The sequence below is a fragment of the Ambystoma mexicanum genome, chromosome 3q (assembly GCF_040938575.1).
Source record: "Ambystoma mexicanum isolate Mex_15411 chromosome 3q, UKY_AmexF1_1, whole genome shotgun sequence".
Taxonomy (NCBI): domain Eukaryota; kingdom Metazoa; phylum Chordata; class Amphibia; order Caudata; family Ambystomatidae; genus Ambystoma; species Ambystoma mexicanum.
Genome location: NC_090926.1, coordinates 781,919,503 through 781,940,454, shown reverse-complemented (window position 1 = coordinate 781,940,454; position 20,952 = coordinate 781,919,503). Strand labels below are relative to the sequence as shown.

The following is a 20,952-nucleotide window of genomic DNA, read 5'->3' as shown; positions in this document are numbered from 1 at the left end:
GTGGTTGGTGTTTGAAGCCTTCTTTGTTGGGCACACACTGGAGCGCCCCAGATTTGTTGATTTTTATATTGGGAAAATAAGCGTTTCTTGTTGTTGCTTGATGGGACATTTTTGAAAGAGTATAGATCATAAGGCATGTATGGGCTAATTGCACAGATGAGAAAAAGAGGGAAAATGTCGTTAAGAGGTTTTCAGTGCTCTATAAACAGAAAGACAGATTGCAAATGAAAGGCACAGGGAAGTGCTGTGGATGGTTAGAACAGGGAGAATATTGTTAATCAAGGACACAGAGAAGACACAGGATATGCACCCCAATACAATGTAGAATCATGGCGATATTATAGATGCAAATTCAGGCATGTGCACCAAGGCCAGAGCAGATTGGAGAGGCTTCAAAAGGGGGGACAGTGTTTGCCCCACTACAACAGTATAACCATACAATATAGAGTCATTTTAAGAAGAAAACTTATGTGTGTAGAATCACGCAATTTGTGAAAGGGTGTGTCGCAGAGAATAGAAATGCAATTATGAGTGCAAATTATAGTAATAATTACATTAATGCAATTATGAATGACATTAAACTAAGCACAGTGAATATTATAGCAAGAATTAATGAAGCAAAAACACCTTTTTGGGCAAAATATTGGAAAAGCATGCATTGATGCATATATTTGTATTTAGAATGGGGAAACCGTGGGTAATGAGGGGGGAGTGCTCGCAAAGTGCACTAGGACTAAGCTGACACACAATATGGACAAGGGTCATGATATATTTAAACAGTTATATTGAGAAAACAGGTCAAAAAAGTATTTTTATAGAAGCACATACCCTGATTGGCCTGACTTCTAAGAATAAGGAGTGCACTATTTAGGGGTTTCGCAGGGGGTGTTAAGTGAAATGTATTTATGAATAAGTACAAGCAGGCTGAGCACTGACAAAGAAGAATGAGGGAGGCTTGGCACAATTATTGAAGCACGACATGGATTATTATTTGTGATGTATTGATTTATTGGGTAAAGAAATAGAGATGATTAAGGTTAGAGCCTCTGTCATGATATGCTTATAAGGAGAGGGGGTGTGACATAGGTACACACACATGATCTTGTGGAAGTACAGGCAATAAATGGATTGCAGGCTCAATGCACATAAAAACACACACAGGTATTCAGATGAAGGAAATCAATACTGCAATAAGAACACACACATACATACAGGATGCTTTTGTTTTATATTAGGAACACCAGTTAGGTATATTATGTTTTGCTAAAATATGATATAAAAGAAGTTAGATTTTTTTGAAGACTATAAATAAAAGAGGATGAGGATCCGCTTGCTTATATTCAGGAGCACTGAACTCTTGAAGCACGCAAGCCGAGGGGGAAAAAAAGTGGCAGTATTTTACCACATTTTATGTCTGGGATTGCCTGGGCAGGTACAGAGGCAACTTAAGAAGCAAGTGGGAATAGAAGCGAAGCCGTGGCCTAAGATACAGCTGACTATAGTGCATCACTGTCGGCTGTTACAGGAGAAGAATAAGAAGAAAGACGATGCTAGGAAAATTGAGGAAGCCAAGTTAGTTTAGAAAAACATTCTCAAAATATGCCATAGAAGGGGCGGTATTGACAAAGCGAAGAAGGACTGGGAATACAGCAAGCAGTGGGTACATCACATGCGAATAATCAGCACCAGATGGGCCAAGGAGGGAATGCATTTGTGCCACAAAGCAGAGGTAAGGGGCTATAGAGGATTGCGTGGATTTCAAAATATACAGAATGAGTCAGACTATCCAAGAAGGGTTTTACCAAGAGGGACTAGTTAGATGGGGTCCTCCTGGGTATTGGACATGTGGGATGACCGTGCACATTGCGCGCACATGCGGAAGCCAAGGATATTTACAAAATGGGCAATTCTCAAGAGGGGGGACAGCTTGTCCTCCAGCATATAGCTCACAAGCTTGGGAAGGGTTCGCCCAGGATCAGACATTGTATCAGATGCTAGCGATGCGCGTGTGACAGGTACAGCAGCTAGAGCAAGTGCAAATGAATTCACCCTGGGGCAGTTGCAACGCGCCTCCATGTTGACTTCACTATATGCAAACACAGGACAGGTATTGACACCCAGAATAGGAGGTGCCACTGTGGTAGGAGGAAATCCTTTCACAGGGACATGGGTATGCATGCACCCACAATAGAACGGCTTACGTGACGACTAGATGTGTCCAGAATTATCAGTGACACCAGGCCCACATGAGGAGCCAAGGGTTAATGTGAAGGTAGGAGGTGAAACCTTTGTTTTATTAGCAGACACTGGGACTGCACGTTCATGTACACAGAAGGAAAAGTATCTAATGGTGGGAAATGCCATAAATAATTAAGCCACAAGTTGAGTTCCTTTTTTTTACTGATGAATTGCCAGTCTCGATAGGAAAGTGTGACATGACTGATCTTTTGTTATGTTTGCGACCGGCACCAGTCAATATTTTGGGAAGGGACTTAATGGCAAAACTTAACATGATTATTGTATTTATTGACCAAGGGATAGTGTGTTCCGCTTTTGGAAATACACTATTTAAACGTGGCGGATTTATACTGGCACTCACAGTTGAGTTTGAGGTTTTTCTATTTATGGGGTGAACAGTCTATTAACACGGCTATCTCGGCTAGTAGAGAAGGTGGTGAGAATACCTGATGAATTTGTGTTACTGCCTCTGGACAAAGGGGGGGGGGGGTAGACAAACCCAGAAGAATTAGATGTAGACATAGTACAAGGGGAAATAGAAATGCTCGAAGGAATAGATGACGGTAGGCAATGGAGGACAGTGATCGTTCTCAAAGAAGGGTCTAGGCTGACTGACCTCACTGATGACGACATATTTAGAGAGGACTCAACAGATGATGAAGTGGTGTTTTTTTTTTAGCACCACATACTGGATAAAAATAGAGAGAAGGGGGAAATCACACAGAGAATGATAAAAATGCAGCAGCACCCACCATATTTCCAAGAAGACTTGGGCCCTGATTCATGGAATTATTTGCATGTAAACCAGGGATTTGAGTGCCATTCTGCCTGAAATTCCTGTTTGACGAATGGGGATTTGCAGGAAGAATGGCACGCAAATCCCCGTTTTACATGCAAATAATTCCATGAATCGGGGGCTTGTAGAGAGTGCCAAGTGTTCTGTGAACCACAGGCCCTTATGATATGGGTCTATTGAAAGGAATAGGGGAACAAAATAAAAAGGTACACATATGTGAGGGATTATAAATATGTAAAAAATGAGCAGTTTGTGTTGTAATTAAACTAATGTAAGGTAATCATAAATAGATAAGGATAAAAGCACAGAAGTAAGAAGTTCAAAACTAAAATATTGGTGACAATTCAGGGGAATAAATAATTAATGAATAAACGGATATTAAAGCAGCAAAAAGCGCAAGTTCATAAAAGGTGCAAATAAAGGAACAAAGAGTAACATTGTGAGAAAAGGGTGATGGAGGAAGGTCTGGATAAGAAATCCAGATTTGTAAACAATGAGCACAATGGATGGTGCTGGTTATAATTGATAAGTGTAGTGTATTTTGATGAAAATAAAAAACAAATTGATGAAAGGCCAAAAGGGGTATGGATGACCAAGATTGATCTGACAATATGAAAGAATTTTGACTAGAACTACACCAAAGAACATAAGAGAGTAAGTAACAAAAACATTGTTTGTATCTATATGATGTCAAGTTATGTTTTACAGATGAAAACTACTGTCATTTTTGAGCACGGGAGGAATAGCTATATGGCCTTAAGAGAGCATAGCAATATGATGGGAAGAAACATATTATGAAAAGGTAAGTATCAGTTGACACAGTAAGTGTATGAACAAACCTTATTGTTCATTATTAGGAGTAAGGGGACCCAGATAAGTACAGGAAAAAGGCAGTAAGGGATACATCGGGGTCATCACAGGTTTGGCGGTAACGCTTAAATGCGGCGGTAACGCTATTACCGCCGTGTGTGTGTGTGTGTGTGTGTGTTTTAGTGTTACATTACTCACCGTAATCTTATTTCTGATGCTTGTATCTGCTTAGATTCACATGCTGTGCATAGGCCGACATCTAGTGGAAGCTGCGGAGTATTACAGTTTGTTTTTCGAAAATGGGCGTCGACACAGGCGTGCCAGTAATACTATCCCTAGTGTGACGTCCACTGTACCCAAGATCCCTCACGCGTCTAGGATCCTCAGATTGTATTTTTTTTTCTGACATGAGGTAGCGTGAGTACAGATAATCCAAGCAGATAGACAGAAAGGTAAGACTACAAGCAATCATGCGCCTTCTCTCGGAGGGGAGGAAGGGTGGGTCGCATGTGAATCTAAGCAGATACAAGCATCAGAAATACGATTACGGTGAGTAATGTATCTCTTCTGAGGCTTGTGGAATCTGCTTAGATCACATGCTGTGCATAGATTAGCGAGCAGTACCAGGAGAAGGGTCATGAGCAAACAGGTGTCTTAGAACCGCTTGTCCCACTTGTGTATCTGTCTTGGAATGAGTGTCAATGCAGTAATGCTGAGTAAAAGTGTGAATAGAGCTCCAAGTAGCTGCTTTGCAAATGGTGTCGAGGGGAACATTTGCAATGAAAGCCAGAGTGGCCCCAATGCCTCTAGTAGAATGGGCCCTTGGCGTAAAAGGCAGAGTTTTTTCAGAAAGAGAGTAACACAGCTGTATACAGTTGATAATCCACTTCGAGATCGCGCCTTTAGAGACGCGATCCCCTTCTCTGCCTGTAGCTACGGAGACAAACAGTTGATCTGTTTTCCTTAGCGGTCTGGTTTTATTTACATAGTAGAGGACCGCCCTACGCACATCAAGGGTGTGTAGTTTCACCTCAGCTGAGCTTTGCGGGTTCTGGAAGAAAGCCGGAAGCTCGATGGACTGGTTTACATGGAACTTAGATATAAATTTAGGTGAGAACCTAGGGTGTGTGCGTAAAACCAGTTTGTCTTTGTGGATAGTAAAGAAAGGATCCTGCACTGACAGAGCCTGAATTTCACTGACCCTTCTTATAGAGGTAATGGCTACTAAGAAGGCCGTTTTATAAGTCCGGTGTTTGAGACTACTTTTATGCATGGGTTCGAAAGGGGGGCCCATGAGCTTAGCTAGCACCACATTGAGGTCCCATCCTGGCGGTGGGTTCGAAATAGGAGGGTGAAGTCTCTTTACTCCTTCCATGAAGGCTTTAACTACTGGTACTTTCCACCACGATACTTTGTTATGGGACGTGGTGTAAGCCGAGAGGGCTGCCAGGTGTACTTTCAGAGAGTTAAAGACCAAACCTGCGTCCAGCAGGTGGAGCATGTATGTTACAACGTTGGAAGGAGTGCAATCAACTGGGTTGATTTGTTTATTCTGGCACCAAATAACGAATCTCTTCCACTTGTCAAAGTAACAGTGCCTTGTGTTTGGTTTCCTGGATTCTTTTAGGATGTCCATACACCTCTGTGGTAAATTGAGATGGCCAAACTCTATGACCTCAGGAGCCATGCTGCCAGGTTCATTGAGTTGGGTTCCTGGTGCACTGTTTGACCTTGTTGCTGGGACAGTAGGTTGTACCAGGCTGGGAGTTTGATGGGCTCGCACACCGCCATCCTGCGTAGGTGTGGAAACCATGGTTGTCTCGCCCACATGGGAGCAACTAGGATGAGCGTCATCGATTCCTTGTTCATCTTGTACACCACCTTCCTGATGAGAGGAGTTGGTGGAAAAGCGTACGCAAACATCCCTGACCAGTTCATCCACAGGGCGTTCCCTTGGGAGTCTGGCTGGGGGAACCTGGATGGAAATCCTGGGCATTGTTTGTTTTCGCTTGTGGCGAATAGGTCTATAGTGGGGAAACCCCACTGAGAGAAGAGATCTTCTACGATATCTCTGTGAAGGACCCATTCGTGTTCTTCTGGGAGGGAGTCTCTGCTTAGGGCATCCGCTAGGGAATTGAGCTCCCCTGGAACATGTTGTGATGACAGGAAGATGTTCCGTCTGAGTGCCCATATCCAGATTTTCTGGGCAAGCTTGGACAGATTTGGCGAACGAGTCCCTCCTTGTTTGTTCAGATAGAACATGGCTGTCGTGCTGTCCGTCCGGATCTGCACCGACAAGTTTAGCAGATGGGGCTCGAACGCCCGAAGCGCTCGGAATACTGCCAGAAGCAGATTGATGTGGTTCTTGGCTACTGAGTGAGACCAGAGACCCTGAGCTGTGTGGTGGAGATGGTGAGCTCCCCACCCAGTCAGGCATGCATCTGTAGTCACCACTGCCTGTACTTCTGGATCGTAAAAGGGTTTTCCCCTTGCGAGATTCTCTCTTGTCCACCAGTGTAAGCTCTGTACGAGTGTTGGCGAAACGACCACTAGATCGTCCCACTGACCACTTGCCTGAGACCACTGTTTCGCCAACCATTCCTGCATGGGACGCATGCGCAGACGCGCGTGGGGGACCAGGTAAATGCATGACGCCATCATGCCCAGTAACCGCATTGCTTTGCGTACCGTTATTTGTTGACCTGAGTGATAATGTGGAATTTGCAGTAGTATATTCCGAATTCTCTCTTCCGAAGGGAAGGTCAACCCTTTCTGAGTATCTAGGATTGCTCCTAGGAACTGTTTTGAGGTGCTTGGCACCAGACTTGACTTCTTCTCGTTGATAGAGAAGCCTAATTCGTGGAGGAGGTCGATAGTCCTCTGAATGTTTGACCTGCAAATTCCTGGGGTTTCCCCAGTTATGAGCCAGTCGTCCAGATAAGGGTACACTGGGATTGCCTCCCTGCGTAGGTGTGCAGCTGCCACCGCCAGTACCTTGGTGAATACCCTTGCTGCTGAAGCTATCCCGAAGGGCAGTCCCTTGAATTGGTAGTGGCGACTGTCCACCTTGAAGCGCAAGTATTTTCTGTGCGCTGGGAGCATGGAAATATGAAAATAAGCATCTTTCATATCCAAGGTTGCCATGTAATCCCCCTTTTTTAGGAGGGGGATTACCTCTTGTAGCGTGGTCATACGGAATTTTTGGGGCTTGACATACTTGTTGGCAGGCCGTAAGTCCAATACTGGGCGCATTGTCAAATCTTTCTTTGGCACAAGGAAGTAAGTTGAATAGATACCCTTGTTTACCTGGTGTCCTGGGACGAGTTCTATCGCGTCCTTTTCTAGCAGAATGGCGATCTCCTCGAGAAGGATCTTCTGATGTTCTAAGGAGTGTATTCTTTATCGTGGAGGGTGGTTCCGGGGACGCTGCAGTAATTCTATACAATATCCTGTGGACACTGTTGACAGCACCCATCTGTCTGAGGTGATCCCTTCCCAAGCCTGGGTGAAGTTGGAAATGCGTCCCCCTACTGGGGTTGCGTGAGAAGGGACCCTGAACTGAGCGTCACTGCTTTGGTGGAGGCGTGCCACCTCCCTTGTTGGGGCTGCCTCTGCCTCTTCCACGACCTCTCTTGTTACCCCTGCCGTAACTTTGGTTAGACTGCTGATTGTTGTTCCATTGTGTACCCTGTCCTTGGGCATAGTTGCCTCTTTGTGAATTTTGGCCGCGTGGGCGACGAAAATTACTGTTCCCCCTCTGGTTAGGCGGTTTGTTGGTAAGCTGGCCAAGGGATTTGAGAGTCTCGTATTCGTCCTTGGCATTCTTAAGTGCGTCTTCGACCGCTTTCCCAAACAATAGATCGGGTTCCACCGGCTTGTCTATTAATGAAGCCTGGGTTTCTGTTTTGAACCCCGACTGCCGTAACCACGCATGTCTCTTGATAACAGTACCTTCTGCTATCAATCTTCCTGCGTTGTCCGCGGCGTCGAAAGTTGCTTTTAATATGCAACCAGACACGGCTCTCCCTTCTGCCGAGATCCGAGCCAACTGGCCCTTTAACGGTTCAGGAGCAGAGGCTATGAGCGCCGCGACCTCTTCCCATTGATGGCAGTTGTAACTTGCCAACAGGGTGGTGGAGTTCGCAATCCTTGCTTGGTAGGCGGACGTTGAGGCTACCTTCCTGCCAAACCCGTACAGCTTTTTGCTCTCCTTGTCGGGAGGAGCTTCTGACGACGATAAGGGTGTCCCAGCCCTCTTCCGAGTGTTGGTAACCACTAGGGAGTCTGGTTTAAGATGTCCTCTTATATAAAGAGGGTCAGACTGGGCTGCCCGAAAAAGTTTTTCAACTCTGGGGTGGACGGCTCTGGTGAGGTTAGGATTCACCAGGGATGGATCTATTCTACGTTGGATGGATTTAAGGATAGGGATGGTCTGAGCGACCGGCCTCCTCTCTCCCACCAACTCTTCTGCGAAGTCCCTTTCCTCCTGTACACCGTGGGTGTCGATGTGAAAATGTTCTGCTGCGCGAGCGAGAACTTCATTAAGGAGGGGCTGGTTATCAACTGGCGAGTCGGTAACTGGGGCTTCGCTCTCTACCGGGGAATCTACTCTGTAAATTTCCTGCTCATCTTCTACCTCCTCCAGGTCCTCATCATCCGCATAGTATTCAGTCCCGGTTTGTTCCTCCATAATTTGAAACTCCTGGTCCCCTTCAGGGAAAGGCTGTCCTTGGTATCTGGGGTGTGGAGTAGAGTATGGAGTAGAGTAAGGCTGCACCTCGAAGGGTTCAGGTCTTTCGAACCGGGCCTTTTTACTTAGGGGGATAGGATCAGAGGAGCCTGAGGGTGTGGCCCCTTGAGGGTCATACGAAAGGAAATGTTCTGGGTTTTTGTCATAAAAATCAGCTAAGGAAGACATCCTTGACATGACCCTGTCTATGTCTTCACTGGACCATTCTTTGGAACAGGGTATGACTTTAGTAGGCAACTTAGAGGACTTATCAAGGGTACGCTTGCTGGATGTTGATGTCCCAGTAGATTTGTGTTTGTCTGTCTGCTTAGGGTGGAAGGATGGTCTTACAGGAGTGGAAGGCTGTGCTTTCCGCTGTTTCCCCCCCTCCCCGTGCGTGGAAAAATGTTTTCCCTGCCCCTTGGAGGCCCCAGAGACTTTCGACGCCTGGCGTCGAGGGTCTGGAGAGGTATCTGTGTGTTTCGAGCGTGGGGCCTCGCTGGTGTTAACTGCGGCCTTGGTCTCCTGGAGCGCGGCCTGGGGGTGGAAGTCGTCTTCGTCTTCCGACGATCGAACTTCCGTTAATCTAGGGAGTAAGGCACTCTTGGTAAGAGTGGATGATTGCCTTGCGTCATGAGGCGATCTCGATCGAGAGCGCCCAGAGGACACCGAGTCGGACCGTTCTATCTGTGCCTCTTTCCGAGAAGTCGACGTCGTCGAGGTTCGGTTGGACTTAGTGTGCTTAGTGTGTGTAGGGTGTGTAGCGCTTGCGTCGCCGGGGGTCTTCCCCATAGCCGCCCTGCCGGACAACCTTCCGAGGTCGGGGACCTGCGCTCGGCAGTCTTTCGATGCCGTAATGCCCTCGCCGTCCGAAAGTACGGCGTCGCTGCCATCGCTGAAGGCGCCCTCCGCTGCCATGGCCGCCTGCCTGGCGTGGTGGGCCCAACGCTTTGTCGAACGGTCCTTAAGTGTCTTAGGCTTAAACCTCCTACACGCTCTGCAGTTCGCTTCGGGGTGGTCCCTCGGCAAGCAGAGATTGCACGTGGCGTGCCTGTCGACCCAAGGGTATTTGCGGTTGCACTTGGGGCAGAATTGGAAAGGGGTACCCTCCATACGCACCTTGAGGCAGCGGGCTGGTAAGTGTAGGAAATATAGTGTACCTATATACCAAGAGTGAAGAGTATGTACCACCCCCCACTCTCCCTACTTGCAGGGCCGAGGCCAGCGGCCTACTAGGCCCGGGCCGAGGCCAGCGGCCTTCCGAGGCCGTCGTCGAGTGTCGAGGGTCGACGTTGGGGTGGGGAAGGATGTTAATAAATAATTTTAACTTCAATAATTAGCAAAAGTATGGCTAAGGCCAGGGGACTCCGCAAGATGCTTCCGACCAGTATGGCGGAAAAAAACAATCTGAGGATCCTAGACGCGTGAGGGATCTTGGGTACAGTGGACGTCACACTAGGGATAGTATTACTGGCACGCCTGTGTCGACGCCCATTTTCGAGTTTCGAAAAACAAACTGTAATACTCCGCAGCTTCCACTAGATGTCGGCCTATGCACAGCATGTGATCTAAGCAGATTCCACAAGCCTCAGAAATATATATATTTAAAATATAAAATTACACAGCCTGCGGTAGCAGCCATGTAGTTATGGTTAAGTTGCTAAACCCATAGGAAGACCACTTTTTCGGCAGCTTATAACTTCGCTCCCCCTGGAGGACTCCTCACCAAACTTTGCAAAAAAAAGTATGTGGCCCGCTCTGAATTCTTTCCGCATGTTTGGTGAGGTTTTGTGCAGGGGGGGAGGGGGTAAAGATATAGGGCGGGTCTCAAATCTTTATTTTTTTTCCCATAGACTGAATGAGCAAAAACTTTGCGCATGGCTACAGGCTGGACAGATTTGCACCAAATTTGCGGCAGGAGCGGTGGCTTGGGTCAGAAAGCATGCTTTTGTGTGTTTTGGTGGAAATCCGACCAGTACATTTGTTGCAAAGAACTGAAATGTACGTCTCAAAAAATTAAATTGGTGATATCTGACTCTGCTCCGTGGACCCATTTCCCTGTTCGCTCCGTGGACCGAAGGCTCATTGGCTTGCAGTACGCCATGCTGTCGACAAACTTTGGACGCAGCCGGTGGTTGGCTGGAGGGAAGCGTGCTGTGCGTCAACGTTCTTGGGCAATGCTGCCATGGTGTATCGGAGGAGAGTGTTGTGCTGTGTGTGCGCCAAGCCCCTACGGCATTGTGTGCATGGCTGGGGGTCTTGTACATAAGTGTGCCCACTAAAGTTAGTCATCTCTGGCTCTGCTCCGGTGTCCCATTTCCATGTGCGCTGCACAGTCAAAAATTTGATTCCACTGCAGTGTGCAGTGACATGCTGTGCGTCATAAGTTTTCGAAACCGCCGGCATGTTGTATCTGAGGACAATGCAGAGGCGAAAGGGCTTGGAAAACGTACTTTACGACATCTTGTGGTGGGAAGAAGGGATGGAAAGGGTGGGGGGAGTGAGAAGTGCTTCATCTGATATATCTCATTCGAAGAAGACAGTGGTGTGCCATCTATCTGTGCATACTACGCCAATTTGTGGTTACTTTAACAGGCAACAACCTTGTGTGTGATTGAAGGCAGCCTTCGTTCTGGCATGACAGCTCTAGCAGCGATCTCTTTCTGTGATGGTGGCAGGCTGAATTGCAGAAGGGGAGTGCATTCCACATGACATGAACATTTAAACATAGCATGTACTATGGTGTGTTGTGTGTGGTAAGTCTGTAGTCCCTTCGATGCATGGCTGGTGGCCTTGCACAGAAAAATATGCCCACTGGTTGAAAAGGTATGTCCACTGGTTGCAAGTAGGTGTGGCATTGCTTTGTGTGTGTGTGTGTGGTTTGGCTGCATTGCACACATTGTTGTTTGCATGGGTGTGGCGATTGTTAGAAAATCCTACAGTTGTCGGTGTATGGGTGCAGATGCTGAAATGAGCAGTCCTGCAGTGTGTCCACGGGGTGCAGTGTTGGCATAGTGTCCACATAGAAGAGGGTACGGTTAAACTGGTTCTTATATGTGCTTGGGTAGTCGTCATTGCGCAGATTACTAAGTGTTGTAGTGCACAATGCAGTATTGGTTCTATGCACGTAGTACAGTGTTGGGGAGCAGAACAAATGTGAAGATTTTGTTGTTTGGTTTGGCATTAATACAATGCTTTGTGAATGGAAGTGGGTAGCAGTGCCAAACACTGGTATGTTTCTGCATTATGGTAAGTGGAACATGTGTGTGTGCATCCCTGCTTTATGGTGCGGCGGTTGGGTAGAAATTGCTGGTCCCTATGTTGCCTTTGTGAATTCTGGACCATGGCTACATGTTCGCCTGTATGGCTTTGTTATGTTGTGGTGGGTGTGGGCAAGGCCTAGACTGTTGGGAGCATGGTCGAAGGCCGTAGGCCGTGCACCCAACAGTCTAGGCCCAGGTCTTCACCACAGCCACCACAACATAATGCAGCAATGCAGTTGTACCTCTGCATGCCTTCGAAGGTGGGGCCCTTTACACAATGGTTGTGGAGGACATTGTAGACTTGATAGAGCAGCAGAAGGAAGTTGCTGTGCGTACATTAGCATATGGTGTAGGTCATTGCACGTGTTGCACATTAGGGAGGCACATGTGACCATTTGCGTTTGCTAGGGTTTGCCCTTTATAAGACCCTTCAAATGTTGTGTTGCATGTACGGCTGGAGCTCTTGCACCGACAAGTATGTCAACTGGTTGCAAATAGGTTTGCTATGTTGCTTTGTGTGTGTGGTTTGGCTACATTGCATACATTGTTGGTTCCATGGGTGTGGTGATTGATGGAACAACTTACAGTTGTCGGTGCATGCATGGAGATGCTGCAGTGAGCAGTGCTGCAGCGTGTCCAGTGGGTGCAGTGTTGGAATACTGTCCTTATGGAAGAGGGTACGGTTGAAGTGGATGCAATATGTGCTTGGGTACTTTGCATTGAGCAGATTAGTAAGTGTTGTACCGCACTCTGCACTATTGCTTGTATGCAGTTACTTCTTACAGTTGTGGCTACATGGGTGGAGATGCTGGAGTGAGCAGTGATGTAGCGTGTCCACAGGTTGCAGTGTTGGATTAGTGTCCATATCGAAGAGGCTACGGTTCAACTGGTTCTTACATGTGCTTCGGTAGTCTGCATTGCGCAGATTAGTAAGTGTTGTCCTGCACTATGCAGTATTGGTTCTATGCACTTACTCGAGTTTTGGGGGCCGGACCAATGTTGTCAAGAATTTGTTGTTTGGTTGGCAGTAATAGAATGCTTTGTGAATGGAAGTGGGGAGGGGTGCCAACCAGTGTGTTGTTTGTGGATTATGGTAACTGGAACATGTTAGCATGCATCGCTGTACTATGGGGCGCCGGTTGAGTAGAAGTATCGGTGCCTATGTTCCCTTTGTGAATTCTGGAACCTGGCTACATGTTCGCCTGCATGGCTCTGTTATGTTGTGGTGGGTGTGGCCAAGGCCGAGATTGTTGGGTGCATGGCTAAAGGCCGTAGGACGTAGACCATGCACCCAACAGCCTAGCTCTTCACCACAGCCACCACAACAAAATGGAGGCATGCAGTTGTAACTGCATGTATTTGAAGTTGGTGACTTTTACACAATGGTTGTGGAGGACATTGTAGACTTGGTAGAACAGCAGAAGTGATTTGCTGTGCGTAGATTAGCATATGGTGTACATCATTGCACCTGTTGCACAATAGGAAACCACATGTGACCATTTGCGTTTGCTGTGTTTAGGCCCTTATAAGGCCCTTGCTTTAGGAAGTGCTGTAAGATATTGCGGCATGAAAGGAAGTGCTCAACACCACACATGTAAAATATGGCCAATGTCCACAGGCACCTACATACCGTTCAGCACACCCGACACAACGTTATGCAGCCATGCATGCAAACATTTGGCTAGGGTGAAAGCTGGCAGGCTCAATTGCAGATGTGGAGTGAATTGCACACGACATGAGCATTTAAATATAAGGTGTACTATGGTTTGCTCTCTGTGGTGAGGGCCTAGCGCCTTGGATGCATGCCTGGAGTGGAAAGGGAAAAAGGACTTTACTGGGGCGCGGGCCTCACTGTAGCTGAGAAAGCGCACATGCCACATCCTGCCTTTGTAAGCATGGTGGGCATGGAAATGGAACTGTGGGAATTAGCCAATCAGGTGTCGAGGGTGTGCCTCACAGGGAGCGCCGGTACTATTTTTTTCCCCCATCAGTCTGTGCAGTGAGGGTGGCAGGCAGCAATGGAGGCGCAGAGTCCTAATAGTGGGAGATACCTTTGTGCACGATCTGTATATGTATGCTCCACAAAGAGGCATGGCTGTTAAATTTACATTGGAAGGAGTGGAGGCTTTCAGGGGCACTGTCTGAGGGCAAGTTCAGCGGTATGGTTGACCTTTACAGGTGTGTGACCTTTGTCGGTACTGTTGATGTTGTCGTACTGCTTTATGGAGCTGCACATTTGGGGTACATGTCGTGTTGACGTTTGCTCTGTCGCCTTAAGAAGTTGATGGAAGAAGTGATGCAGATTTTTCCCACTGCCAAGGTGGTTTTCTCAAGCATACCAACAAGAGGAGCATGGGACCATGCCAGTGTATTTTGTCCCCAACCAGAGTTCGGAAGGTTTTTCTTTAACAGAAGCATGTGTCCGTTTATTTCCACTGCTGGGATGTTCTCCACCGACTATGACCTTAATGAGCAAAATTTGTTCTGGTCCATGCAAATGGTATTTTTTTACCAACATTGGCAATGCTGTTTTGTTTTAGACTGTGCAAAAAGTGTTGAAGACAATCTTGTAACAATGTAAGGAGACAAACAAAAGAGAAACTCAAAGAGCAAAAACAAAATAAGTTCTTTGTCAGCATGTAAAAAAAAAAAACATCTTTTCCAACAATAAAGACCAATCCCCTAACCTGTTTCACACTCTCCCCGCCCCCTTCCAAGCACGATAACTCTGCAGATTTCGCAGTAGTTTCAGAATTAAACGTGCCACATCCGCCCCTTTTTCAGGATGGTAGCCATGGAAATGGGACTGTGAAGGCAAAGGGATTGCTCAGTAAGGCTTCCGGTTGTGGTGTGTATGGAAAAACTGTGGCAGAAGGTCTCTTTGTACAGAAACATGCAGAAGGCTATGGTGGAAGTGTGCAAGCTAAGGGCATCCTGTTTGTACCCCTGCACTGTATGTACTTGTTTACAGTTGCTAACCTACATTTAGTGTTGCTTTTCTGTGATAATTTTTCATAGGTTTGCAGTAAGTGCGGTCCTGCAGAATTCTTTTTTGTGACGTGTACAAGGTAAATAGCAGGCATCCTGTTGTTATGCATGCAATGTGTGTATAATATATGATGTGATATTGTATGATATGCTATTTGTACTGCGCATACGTTTTTGAAGGAGCGCCGAGGCACGGGCGGGGTAAACAGAGGGGATACAGAGACAATGAACCTACTAGGCTAGGTGTCACTCAGATCGCCCAAGTGCATGGGAAGGGGGAGGAGAAAGTGCAGTACTTGGCAAGAAGAAACAATGATAATAAGTAAAAATACGTCCCGATGGTGGCAAGTGCAAGGATAACTGCACACATTAGGTGGTGGTGGAACTGTTAGGAATACAGAAAACAGTCCCCAAATGGGGGGGTTTGCCACAAATGCAGTGCTGGGGTGAGACCGGCGGAGGGAGGTTGCCTGGCCCAGAGAGCAGAGGGTGGCCAGGTAACCAGTGCAGAATCAGTTTCAGCCAGGAAGTCGGCAAGGGATAGGAGGAGAAAAAGCAGAGGCAAAGAGAAAGGTTTGCGGTGCTTCCGGAACCGGAGATGGTCCTAGTCACCTTTCAGAGGGAGGCCCCAGTCGTAGAAAGAGATCTACCACCAACTGATTGCTTGCTGAAGTGAGTGACCCTGAGGGAGTTGGAGGCGGGTGAGGGAAGAGCTCGAGTACAGAGAAATTTAGGAAGTGAGAGTTGCAGTTATTGAGGCCACAGGGCCCAGAAGCTCTTGTGCATAATGCAGATGATTTTGACCTTATTCTTCGCTGCTACTGGGAGCCAATGCAGACATTTCAGTCCCAGAGAGATACGATCCCTGGGCTTGATGCCAAGCACAAGGCGCGCAGTCTTCTTCTGGATGAGTTGCAGAGGGCCGAGAGTAGAAGCAGGAAGTTGTAGACGAGGCTGTTGCAATAGTCTAGCTAGAGTGATCCATAGCTGTGGAGAAAGTGAGCTTTTCGGACGTTGCTTTAGGTTGGTAACATACAATCAGTGCTGGTTTTGGTGGCATATTTTTACGATTTATGTAGGAGATGCGTTAGAGGGGAAACAAATTTGTGGTATTGTCGGAAGAAAAGAAGAGTTCCTATTTCGATATTTCAATGGGTGATACGGGTAAATGGAAACGGTGCAAGCATATACAATTGAAGTGGCACTTGACGATAGTGTATGGGAGAAAAAAAACAGTAACCTTTTTAAGAACGTAATGACGCTCAATGGCAGATACCATGCGCACAGGCACTTATGACAGAGTTGTAAACGTACTGCAGAAACTGTTTTCATATCTCCAGTTTGTTTGTTTGTTTGTTTGTTTATTTTATTTGTATGGCGCTCCAAACCCGGAGGTAGAAGGGCGCTTAAGAATTAGGTTACAAAGTTGAGAAGTATCTGTGTGTTGCATACTTCGTACAGGTTTATAATATATACATATATATACAGGGGTCAATAAATAGAACATGTGTAGTGCGTACAATATACAATTTTCAGAATAGGTACAGTGTCTAAGCTGGTAGTCGCGCAGGTCTAGAGTTAGTGGTGTTGTTCTTTGTTTAGCAGCCAGCTAATGACCTGCTTCCTAAAGATCTGGAAGGATTCGAGGGTTTTGATGTTGAGCGGTAGGGAGTTCCAGAGTTGGGGAGCAAGCACTGTAAAGCTTGCCCCTCCAGCTCTTTTTAGGTGGAACCTGGGTACTAGTAGACAGAGTGTTGGAGGATCTGGTGAGTCTAGTGGCAGGTTTCAGGGTGAGTTTATTAGCTAGATAGGGTGGTGCTAGGTGGTTGAGGGCTTTGTATGTGAGGCAGATGATTTTTAGATCAATTTTTTGGCGTATGGAGAGCCATTTGCAGGCTTTCCTAGTGGCAGAGATCTGCTCTTGTCTTGGAATGTTGAGGGCTGCGCGCAAGGCGTTATTTTGAATTACCTGCAATTTATTGAGTACGGATTGATTAGCGCCAAGGAACAGGCTGTTGCAGTAATCCAGTTTGGATTGTATTAGGGCCCTGGCAAGGGTGAGGCAGCTGTTGGGTGATAGGAAGGGTCTGCTGGCCCTAATGAGCTTGCCGGTATAGGCAGCAGCTGAGGCTGTCATATTGGTATGTTTGCTAAGGTTAGTGTTGGCATCTAGATAGAAGCCAAGGGTCTTTACGCTTTTGGCTATGGGAATGGAATGACCATCGATGGTGATGTTGTTATAGCTAGGGTCAAGTTTGGTTAGAGTGTTGGGGGAGCCGACGATTAGGAGCTCTGTCTTCTCATCATTCAGGCAGAGACCGTGGGAGGCCATCCATGCCTGAATGATGGAGAATATTTTGTTGATCCGGGCAGAGTCTTCTTGGTAATTACCAGAGATAGTGAGGAGTATCTGGGTGTCATCTGCGTAGTTTGTGTAGGTGACACACAGATGGTCCAGTTGGTCGAATAGAGGCTTTGTGAATATGTTGTACAGAGTGGGGGATACACATGAACCTTGTGGGACCCCGCATGTGATGGGGATGGGGTCTGCAGCAGCTGTGATGGAGAAGACTCGTAAGGTTCTGTTTGCCAGGAAGGATTGTATCCATGTGATGGCAGGGGAGGAGAAGTGGGCTGCGGTGGCGAGGTGATTACAGAGGACCTCATGGCTGACCAGGTCAAAGGCCGCTGAGAGGTCTAGGAGGAGTAGGATTGCGGCATTGCCTTTGTCTTTTATTTCATCAATCTGGCTTTTGAGATCAACAAGGGCGGTTTCAGTTCCGTGTTGAGGTCTGAAGCCAGATTGACGTATTCCTAGTAGTTGGTTGGATTCTAGGTATTCCTGAATTTGGATGTAGGCGACTCTGTCCAGGATTTTCAGTAGGAAGGGGACTGTGGTGATGGGCCTATAGTTTGTGGGTGTGGCCGGATCGAGGGATTGTTTTTTCAGGAGAGGGAGAACCCATGATTGTTTTAGGTTGCTGGGGATGGAGCTATTGGTGAAGGATAAGTTGATGAGTTTGGTGATGAAGGGGGAGAGCTCTCTGGCTGCATCTTTTATGATTTGAGCCGGGCAGCTATCTCCTTTACAGTTAGAGGGTTTCAAGGAGGTGATGATTTTTTGGACTTCCGGGATGGTGACTTTTTTGAACGAGAAGCCTGCGCTAGTGTTGTTAGGTGTGGGTGGGTTAAGGTTGGTGACATTGTTGTTGAGTAATTGTCGGCGTTTGTTTTCGATTTTAGTTTGGAGTCCTAAGATTTTATTGTTAAGGGCGTTCTGGATGTTGGTGCACCAGGATTTGTCTTTTAGGCAGGTTTCTGGGGGCGAAATAGGGTTTTCTAGTTCCTTCAAAATTTTGAATAATTCTTTAGTGGAGGATCCTGCCTGAGTGATCCTGGTGTCGTATGAATCTTTTTTGGTCCTGATTATCTCGCTTTTGTAAAGTGAGGATAGGTTAGTGAGGTTGGATTTGTTTTCCGCCGTGGGGTTAGTCTTCCAGGTGTGGTGAGCCTTAGCTTTCTCTTTCCTAAGTAGTTTGAGCTCAGGGGTGTACCACGAGTTCAGATGAGCTTTGGGTTTGGCTTTGCGTATTTTCAAGGGGGCAACGGTGTCCATTGCTTTGGCCATGGAATCATTGAAGGTGTCAATCAGCTGGTTTAAGTCAGCGTTAGCTGGGAGAGCATTGAGGGTAGGTAAGACCAATGGTAGTAAGGCTTCAGCAGTGATGTTGCGTTTGTTCCTGGTGGGGCATGCTGGTGCCATGAGGTGCTTATTGGGCAGTACCTGATTGGTGTTAACCTCAAGGGGGATCATGTGGTGATCGGTCCATGCCAGAGGTTGTGGGTCTTTGCAGGTTGTGTTGCAGTTGTGGGTTGCTACCCAATCAAGGGTTCTGCCTTTTTGGTGGGTGGGGAGCACAATGAGTTGAGTGAGACCATGATCAGTTAGGATATTGGCTAGGGATGCAGCAGGTGCATCGTTTGGGTCTTGGTAGCCGAGGTTGAAGTCTCCAAGGATCATGATTTGTGCTGTTGGTTTGGAAGTTTTGGTGATGAGGGATGTGATGTCTTCTTCGAAGGTCCCGGGGGAACCTGGGGGTCTATATATGAGGTGGATGGTTATCGTGGTTGTGGGGGAGGTTAGTAGTTTGGTTGTGAGTAGCTCGCAGGATGTGCATGCGACTGTGACGGTTGGTCTAAGGCCTAGGGCGGATTTGGATATGATTGCTACGCCTCCACCTCTGGCGTTTGGTCTGTCCGCTCTGAGGATAGTGTATTTGTCTGGGATGGCTAGCGATAAATAGGGTCCGGAGGCTTCATGAAGCCAGGTTTCTGTTAGGGCTAGGAAGTCAAGGTCATTGGTGAGGATGATATCTGCAATTTCTGTGGGGTGGGCAGCCAGGGATCTGACGTTGAGTAGGGCACCTTTTAGTGGGGGAGGAGTGGGCTTGCTAGGTGCAGTGTGCTTTGTATTCGTTTTAGTGTAAGGTCTGGAGTTAGGTTTAGAATTTGTGGTGGGGAGCCTGGAGCCTAATCTGTCGTTGCGGGTTGTGATGTTGGGATTAAGGGAGAGGGGGGGCCCGGGTGGCTTAAGGCGGGTGGGAGGTTTGGAGGTCATTTTGGTTTGGTTAGAGTTATCAATGGGACTGTGGTGGCTGTTGGTGGGTAGGTCATGGATGACGATGGATTTGGAGGTGGGAGGGTGGCGGTAAGTGGAGGGGAAGGGGGGTATGGGGGGTAGGAACGGGGTGGGGCAGGGGATGGGGTGGTGTCTGGGGCACCCTAGTTTGGCTAGGCCGTCCTGGTGGGCTATGTAGCTATTGTTGCTACAAGGTACATTGTCCTGTGTTAAGCAGAAAGGGAGCATGGTTAGGGCAAGCCAGAAGATCATGGTCTGTGGGTCGCCGTGGAGTCTGGTGGTGCTGGTGGGGACTGAGTGACTAAGCAGTGACCGTGAGGCGCAGCACAGTTTAGATGTGGTCAGCTATTGACCATAGGGCACAACACAGTCTCAATGAGGTCTGCTGATGACCATAAGGCACAATACAGTCTAGATGTGGTCAGCTATTGACCATAAGGCACAACACAGTCTGGATGTGGTCAGCTATTGACCATAAGGCACAATACAGTCTAGATGTGGTCAGCTATTGACCATAAGGCACAATACAGTCTAGATGTGGTCAGCTATTGACCATAAGGCACAGTACAGTCTAGATGTGGTCAGCTATTGACCATAAGGCACAATACAGTCTAGATGTGGTCAGCTATTGACCATAAGGCACAGTACAGTCTAGAAGTGGTCAGCTATTGACCATAAGGCACAATACAGTCTAGATGTGGTCAGCTATTGACCATAAGGCACAGTACAGTCTAGATGTGGTCAGCTATTGACCATAAGGCACAGTACAGTCTAGATGTGGTCAGCTATTGACCATAAGGCACAGTACAGTCTAGATGTGGTCAGCTATTGACCATAAGGCACAGTACAGTCTAGATGTGGTCAGCTATTGACCATAAGGCACAATACAGTCTAGATGTGGTCAGCTATTGACCATAGGGCACAATACAGTCTAGATGTGGTCAGCTATTGACCATAGGGCACAATACAGTCTAGATGTGGTCAGCTATTGACCATAAGGCACAGTGCAGTCTAGATGTGGTCAGCTATTGACCATAAGGCACAACACAGTCTCAATGAGGTCTGCTAACGACCATAGGGCACAACACAGACAGTGAGGTTAGTAGGTATTCATGAGCCAAGTAGGTATAAGGCTCTAAGGTAGACCAGCAAAAGACACGAAGGTGTCGATGGTGTGAGGAGTTTGTGTCACCACTCGAAACTGATGACTGAATGTTGAGGTGGAGGTAATGTACTTACATAACCTCGTGAGCGCAGTTTGCAGGGGGTCTGTGCGATGTAACGTGCAGTTGCAGATAGGCTCTTTGAGGAAAGTGCTCGGCTGCCGCCTCCAGGTTATGAGGAGGGGGTATGAATGAGTGACCGGAATAAAGCATGCTCCGATGCTCCCACGGCGAACAGGGCAAACAGGGATGGCCTTTGTCTGGCCTTCGTCGCCGGCTTTCCGCCTGCCGGCGGATGTGGATTGTAAAAGGGAGAGAGACTACGA

General features: G+C 47.3%; 1 protein-coding gene across 2 annotated transcripts in view; it reads left to right on the top strand.

Moving 5' to 3' along the window:
- ARMC7 (armadillo repeat containing 7) overlaps positions 1-20,952 on the top strand; it is a 77,400-nt gene that overhangs the window by 22,409 nt on the left and 34,039 nt on the right. For both annotated transcript variants that reach the window (XM_069654828.1, XM_069654829.1), the window contains exon 2: positions 14,855-14,904. In XM_069654828.1, coding sequence (XP_069510929.1) covers positions 14,855-14,904 — 50 coding nt within the window. The remainder of the gene's footprint in view (positions 1-14,854; positions 14,905-20,952) is intronic.